This window comes from Montipora capricornis, chromosome 9 (assembly GCF_036669925.1).
Source record: "Montipora capricornis isolate CH-2021 chromosome 9, ASM3666992v2, whole genome shotgun sequence".
NCBI lineage: Eukaryota > Metazoa > Cnidaria > Anthozoa > Scleractinia > Acroporidae > Montipora > Montipora capricornis.
In genome coordinates this window covers 18,510,153-18,517,652 of record NC_090891.1, presented here as the reverse complement: position 1 = coordinate 18,517,652, position 7,500 = coordinate 18,510,153, and the positions used below count along the sequence as shown (strand labels likewise).

The following is a 7,500-nucleotide window of genomic DNA, read 5'->3' as shown; positions in this document are numbered from 1 at the left end:
TCAGTTAGTATCCCGCCTGGTTTGAATTCTGCTTCGGTTATGGGAATTATTCGAACTAGTTTGCATATGAATCTTTTTGTATTTTTAATAAATACTCTTTTTTTTATCATGACGCACGCATGTGCGTTTATGGAACTTGGAACTAGCTTATTGCGCATCCTCGGACCCAGACTTTCTCTGTTCCACTCTTTCCGGTGAGAGAGTGCCAAAGAGACAGAGTTGTAAGTGCCTACTATTGTTATTGCGCATACGTTCTGCGCATCTCCAGGTACTCGGGTTTCCTGTGGGTGATGCTTACTAAAACAAGGATGTTTATGCGCGGTTTAAAACTATCCAAAACAGAGATAATTAAACTTCAACTTGGAAAAAAATGCCATACATCGTTTCGTATTTTAAAGCTCTTTGCAAATATTGTTGATCAGTTATCTTTGAAAAATGCGTGGTTACCCCCAATTCTCTTTTTCGATTTCAATAACACTTGTTAACATATCTGCTTTTCCCACAAATCCATAAACCGCGCAAAAATAAATTTGAATTAATTAGTAGGCACCGTCCTTAATCACGGAGAACTTAGCCTCCTGAGGAATCGCAAACAAACACAATCATGAAATGTACAAAATAATGCTTTCTCTTTTATTACAATACTTCGTTTATATGTAAACGAACAAATTTATATAGCAAACTCAATGACTCTTAGGTCATCTTGGAGATTTTTTCGACTATATAATGTCATATATTAAATACTATTTTTCACAAATGGTATATAGGTGTCCGGATAATAAATAAATATGTACATCCCATGTATTAACAAAATTTGGGATACAATTTTTTTCAGAAATTACAAGAGTAAGAGATAGGAGACTCTACTAACCAATGATGTATCATATCCAAGTAGTGATCAGTACTTTATAAATTCTCCTTACAATTTTAATATACTACCAGGTAGAAGACAGGTTTTGAGAGTGAAGATTAATATCAGCTAAGGGATATTATCTTGATCTAACACCAAATTCTCATTACAACTTAAGAAATAGATCTATGGTACTGGTTAGGAGAATAAACTTTCAGATATTGGTTGTGAAAAGGTTAGCATATACGTAATCGATAGCGAGATCTGTTTCATATCGAAAGAGTAAAAGGGATTTTAATTTCGTCGGGATAAAATTATCCAAGCTTTGAACGCCTGTATTAAAGGCAGGTATACTTATGCATACATTCGCAGATTACAAATATAGTTGGAAAACTTCCTACAAGAAGTCCAATACAAAAGCGTCCTAGAGACGGCTACGATTATAAACAATTTACAACAATCAAAGGACTTTTAAAGAGTAGTTGCTCTCTTTTGCCAAAATTAGAAAACTTGATTTGTACTTCTTGAAGGTGATCTTGTTTTGTGTACTACAGTTAGAGCGACTTTCAATCGAGTGTCGTAAAACCAAAACCAAAGTAATTACTTTGGCCAATCAAAAAGGACGGAGACAATCCAGTAAACCAATCAAAACTCGAAGTAATTACACGTAGCCGCAACAAAGCGCGGGAAAATGTGCACGCGCGAGCCACGATTGGTTTTGGTTTCACTTCTGATTGGTTGAAAAAATGGCGCGACAACTTTGAACCAATCACTGAGTGAAGTAATTCAAAACCAAAGCAATTCGCTAATTACTTTCGACACTCAATTGAAAACCTCTTTAAGTCTATTTAATTTCGAACGAAACGCCAGAAAGATATAACCATCCGGTAGAATCGATGACTCGAATGCTCTTCATTTGTACTTAGATTGAATTGTCACAGGCTTTTAAGAATTAGCTTCTGCTGTGACGTTAAACCCACTGTTCACTATCATTTGGATTCGCAGAGGACTTCGGTGGTTTTGAAGGATTAAGAGGATTAAGCCTTTCCCTGAAAACGAATTAAACACAGAATTATAATTCAGCAATCTAATAGTACACAATGGGCCATTTCCGACCATGTCTGCCTCCTCTGCGACGTTTTTCTTATGAAATTAGTTTTTATTCATATGTAAAGTAGAAATAATTACTATCACAAAAGCTTTGCAGTTAGGCTCGCTTTGAAGAGGAAGCAGACATGAACTCGGAAATGCCCTATTTCCTTTGCAAGGTATGTAGTGTTGCTGTGGGATTTACAAATCACGAACGTGCCAACACGGGTTCCAAAGGATGCACAGTGCTACCGACGGAATAAATTGCCTTTCATCATTGGATACCTCCATCGGTTCAGTTTGATTGCGCTTAGAACGCTCCACCTTTTTAACAGCCCATACTCAGTCGTTGGTCGTCAATTCGTTTGAGTATGGTCTTAACATTTCTTGCACCTTCCCGGGGGAAGCGATAGGGGATAAAAGTAGAACCTCATGGACACTCATTGAGGCCCAAATTACTTACGGTGCCTCGGTGTCTTTTCGCACGCGGTTGTAGCTAAAGCAAGTTGTTTAATTAATCACGGTGAACGTGCCTTCATACATTTTGATTAAAACCTCTTCAACAGTCAAATTGAAAAAGCGCCTAAACGGCATTAAATCGTCCAAACATCCAAACAAAGGGTAAGTGATAAATAATATGACTCGGTCAATGAAACCCGACAATCATAGCTTCACTCAATTAATCGAATAAATGCAAAATTTAGTACCAGCCTCGGGCTTTAATGATATAGCTACTATTTCCAGAACCATTGTGACTGATTCTGACATTCACGCAAATTTTCTAAGACAACGAGTTTCATGGATTTCCCGCAACAAAAATTTCCCTAAACTTGAAGATCCATTTGCTGACCAGTGCGAACAAGTAAACCAGAATTGAGTTTGATCAAAAACGCAAGCGGGAAAAGAACAGGTAAAGAAATCTCACCTCAGCGTTTTCTGGCTTCTTCTCGAATACGGGCTTCTACCGCGATAACCATGAGGATTCCAGCTTCTGAAGCCCTACGAATTAAAAGAGAATTACTTTGTGAATCGGACGATCCTTTCCTGACACAGGAGATACAAACAGCACAGGCATAAATGTCGATAAAGTGAGAGGCTAGCTAAAGGCAACGACCAAGTAAGAACTTAAGTGCCCAAGTAACAAAGGATAGGAACGGAAGTATAATTTACAAAGTACCAACCCATAAGGCGACCCGAGATCCCTGTCCAGTGTCCAAAACAATCTAAGGAGGCGACATACACAGTCTCGTTCTCAGAGCCCCTCTTTTAGTTGTCCCATGTCACTTCAGGGGACAGAGAAAACAGACACCGAACATCTAAGATCAAAGGTCACGTCATGTCTTGTGGATCATTCCATTCTTCACCGAAGTAAAGAATATAAAGAAAGATTCACTATCAACTGATAAGAGAATTAGTCGATTAATGAACTCACCTCGTCTCTCAGAAGTGATTGAAATTCATCACTTTCCTCAAGCCATTTTGGGATCTCTGTCGATCCACCGTCTATGGCTTCCTCAATCCTCTTCTTGAGTTGAGATAACTTCCTGATTTCATCGTTTACTTGTACCTTAAAGGGGTAAAAAGCAAGTTAGAAAACAATTGATAAAAGGATATATTTCCCACATGGATATCTTTGCTTTTGGTTGAAGAATCTCGAAAGGAACTTTGTAATTTCTTTGGTTTGAAAAGACTTCGCTAAGTAATCAATGGCTCACGAGTCTTGCGCCAATTTCTCCGCCAATTACTGAGAGGTAAAATCAAACCCAATTTTGAAAAGGATATTATCTAATGAGTGACTCTTCTTTATATTCGACGTCGACACAACGAGACTAAGAACAATGAACGTTCTTCCAGATCTGCATAAAAAGTCTTCTTTGTAAAATGTCAATAGCTTTAATGGAATGCGGCTGATGCCAATGGAAACGTTTATCACCAACCTGCTTAGCTCTCGAGGCTTCAAGATCAAATTCAAGGTCCATGGCTGTTGCTGATCTATTGCTACCTTCTCCCAGATGAGGGACAAGTTGCTGATATTGTTGAATTCCTTGCCACGACATCGGGCGCTGGAGAAAAATGAAAACAACCCCGCCGGTCAGCCGAGACATCTAGCATTACACCACGTACTTCAGTCAAAAGTGAATTCAAGTAAAGAAGGACCTTGTTTAACATCTCTCGCGAAATAATAAAGCCTGCTATTAATAAACAAGTCTTTTAATAAACAAGTCGATGTGTACTGAGGGGAAGTCGTCTCCTAGGATACATCATGGACGGCAGAGCAGGTGTTTCTTGGCGACTGACACAACTCCCTTTGGAAAAATGGGTGACTCGCGCCAACGCTTTGTCACTTTCACTACCTAGGTTGGAGGTTATGTCTAGATCGAACAAAACATCGCAATTCGTTATTTGCCAATTAAAATGCGCCTGTTCCGTATGTGGTTGGCGAAGAGAGCGCTTCCCTCTTTCTTACTGTATGTGATACTAGGATTATTTTTCGCTGCTGTTAGAAATTCAACTGGGTAGTGTAATGAGTAGCCGGTGGAAAAAAACTAAAATACGAATATGCATCACCTTTTTTCTTCTCATGCTGGTCCGCTCCACTGACAATCTCACAAAGGGACTGAGATCTGTTTGGCGCGTGGTGCAATCGGAGTTACTGCGGTTGAGGTTTATATCATATGACATATGGCTCAGGGGCATCATAGGCACTTCATTTTCTTCTCCCTTAGAATAAAGAGACAACATCTTTTACTATCTTTGGGATATAACAATCAATACAATTGACTGATCGACTGACTGCATGACTGACCGATTGATCGATCCGATCATTCATCAATTTATTCGGCATTCATCTAAGTTTCATCCACAGGATAGATCGATACTTGGATAGATCGATAATTGGATAGATCGATAATTGGATAGATCGATACTTGGATAGATCGATACTTCGATCCATCCATCGGATCGATCAGTACTGAGATAGATGATGGATTCACTTGCTTGAAAGGATGATCGAGAACACATATATAATACCGCTTGTCACTTCTCTCCGAAACCGAAAACCGAAAGCGAAATTTCTTCTGCCTTCGGGGCCCAGGTTGAACGAGGTTGATAACCATTCAAGGAAATCTCCGGAAATTGTTAGTGGAAAAAAAGCTGAACTGTAATTCCCGATCGGGAAATAAATTTGAAGACTGTCCAAAATTTCAAACCGAAATCTCTATGCCCAAAAGATATCTTTACCTTCTTCACGACTTTCTCATAAAATATGAACGAGTTTTTAAGATAGAACACAGCCTTCCCAAGAAATTTCCAGTCAAGACGAACCCTATTTAGTTTGATTTCTTGCATACTGTTTTACCTTATAACACAAGCAGCAGCCAATCCTCTTAATTTTTTTTTTTTTTCAAACTAAAGAGCTCGAGAGCAGGATGAACGCTTTGATAGAACTATAGAAAACTTACCTGGTGAGGAAACAATCCCAATGGCTGAGGATCGGAGAACTTGCGAGAGTACTTTGTCTTTGCCAAGGGGGGTCTGGATCGAGCCACTGGAGACCGATCGAAGTCGCTGTCTCGATCCTGAAGAGAACCACCACTGATAACACTATCACCTTGCGACTGCGCTCTTTGTACAGGCTTTCCTGAGGTGTGTTTTCGAACAGGTAGGCTCTCCACTGGCTCGTTGAGTGCCTCTTGGCTTACAGATCTACAGGGCATGCGCTCAAATCCAGCTGCTGACTCAAGGCTTAAGGTTGAGCCCTCGCACTGTTACAAACAAAAAAGGAGAATATGAATTGGTCCGAAACACGCCTGTCCGTAGGTAAAGCATCTTAGCGGAAACCCGAAAGACTTAAGCTGCTGATAGGGTAACTTCGAGTGCTGAAAAACCAAGGCAGCATAGTTTTAACTGGGATGAGGAAAGTCTGTGAAAAAGGTGTACTTTGAATCCGCAATCTCTGAATTAAATCACCGTAGCTTTAGCAACTTAGTTAAAAAGGCGGACGGCGGTGAGCAGCCCATGGGCAGCACATGCGAATATACCATTACAGCGAAAGAGTACTGCCGTGCATCTCACAATTTTAAGGGTAATTACGTGTGCTAGTAGATCCCATTAAATCTACGTGAAAAAAAAAAGACCACAGAAGGCAAGACACATACCCATGAGCTGGGTCGAAAGTTGCCACGTTTTGGCTCAGACGCGCTTTCCGGTGACACTGGACTCATCGAAACTGCTGTTGCGCTGCTTTTGCGTTGGTATTTCGCAGCCGCAGAATGAAAGAACTGCAACCAAAATAAATCATAGTTAGAGTTATCGTACCAACGTTAGAAAAAAGCATTAGCACAAGCGGACCCAACCGAATCCTATAGTAAATAAAATACACGGTCTACTATGAAACTAAAAAGCTACCCTAAAAATTACAAAAACTTTTTTTCTTTTAATGTCCGCATTCTTTGCATTAAACTAACTAAAATACATGGTCTACTACAAAACCAAAAACTACTCTAAAAACACATGTTCCGAAGCCTAAAGCCTAAACCCTAAAGGCTAAACCCTAAAAACACATCGCCTGTTCCGAAGCCTTAAGTAGACTAGGGAGTGATTAAGATGCGTGTTGTTTTTAATTGCAGTAGTAGTTTCATCGCTTTGGTTTTAGTTTTCTCCAGCAAAATTCCCACTCTTGCCCAAACAGCCTATGGTTAACTTGCAAGCAATCAAAGTGGTGAAATCTGCTATTTTCGGTTTTCGTTGACTCCTGCATCGACACGCAGTCTCACTCCTTCATTCCTTATTCACTCCAAACATTTTAGGGGCAGAACAGATCGCCCAGGGCAAATGCAAACTTAATTTAGATCACAACTGCAACGACTTCAACTTTTCAGTGTATGTAACTGAACTTCTCGCGGTCTACTTTCTTTCGGATTGGAAAAAGGCCTTTATCATGTGATTTGCGGAAGGGATAACAAAACCTACCGCGCAGCTCAAAAGGTTGTACCAACGATATCGCACAGGAGTTTGGACGTTGAAATCCGCCAAGCTGACTTGTGCTCCACCCTTAGAAAAATTAAGCAACAATCAGAAGAAGGAAGACGTGAATCACAGTGGCAATAATGATGTAGTTGTTGTTGTTCTTGATAATGATGATGATGATGGTTGGAACGACAATGGAAAATATGAAAAATAATACTCATGATGTTAAGGGGATCACGATGATAAGTACAATTTCCGCAACGCCAGAAACTCATCACGCGATCGCATGTTCCGAGAAAAAAAGTCCCATACGCGTATGACCGAAAGGAACACCTCGATCTCGCCTCCAGAGAGATACAGAGTTGATAAAGCAACTTACCAAAAGCTCCTCCACACCGTAATTGTTGACTGCAAAGATATTAACCTGCAGTGTCTTGGTGGTGAGCTTACCCTGCAAAGACACAAAATTGATTAAAAACAGCAGAGCGTCTCCTTACCACGATGGTTGGCAGTCATACATTTAGGAAAACAAATGGGTTTACAAGTACATCTTGGCATCAATTAGTTGCAAAAATATGTGATGCAAAATACCC

The 7,500-nt window shown here is 40.0% G+C and overlaps 1 protein-coding gene across 1 annotated transcript in view; it reads right to left on the bottom strand.

The window, feature by feature from the left end:
- Window positions 1–608: 608 nt before the first annotated feature.
- The window catches only part of LOC138015255 (protein KIBRA-like), a 22,407-nt gene continuing 15,515 nt past the window's right edge, over window positions 609–7,500 (bottom strand). Inside the window, exons 12-20 of the mRNA XM_068862221.1 lie at window positions 7,287–7,358; window positions 6,911–6,991; window positions 6,097–6,219; window positions 5,401–5,703; window positions 4,508–4,660; window positions 3,877–4,002; window positions 3,372–3,506; window positions 2,865–2,938; window positions 609–1,899 (exon numbers count right to left, since the gene is read on the bottom strand). Of these exons, the coding sequence (XP_068718322.1) occupies window positions 1,821–1,899; window positions 2,865–2,938; window positions 3,372–3,506; window positions 3,877–4,002; window positions 4,508–4,660; window positions 5,401–5,703; window positions 6,097–6,219; window positions 6,911–6,991; window positions 7,287–7,358 (1,146 nt within the window). The 3' untranslated portion in view covers window positions 609–1,820. The remainder of the gene's footprint in view (window positions 1,900–2,864; window positions 2,939–3,371; window positions 3,507–3,876; window positions 4,003–4,507; window positions 4,661–5,400; window positions 5,704–6,096; window positions 6,220–6,910; window positions 6,992–7,286; window positions 7,359–7,500) is intronic.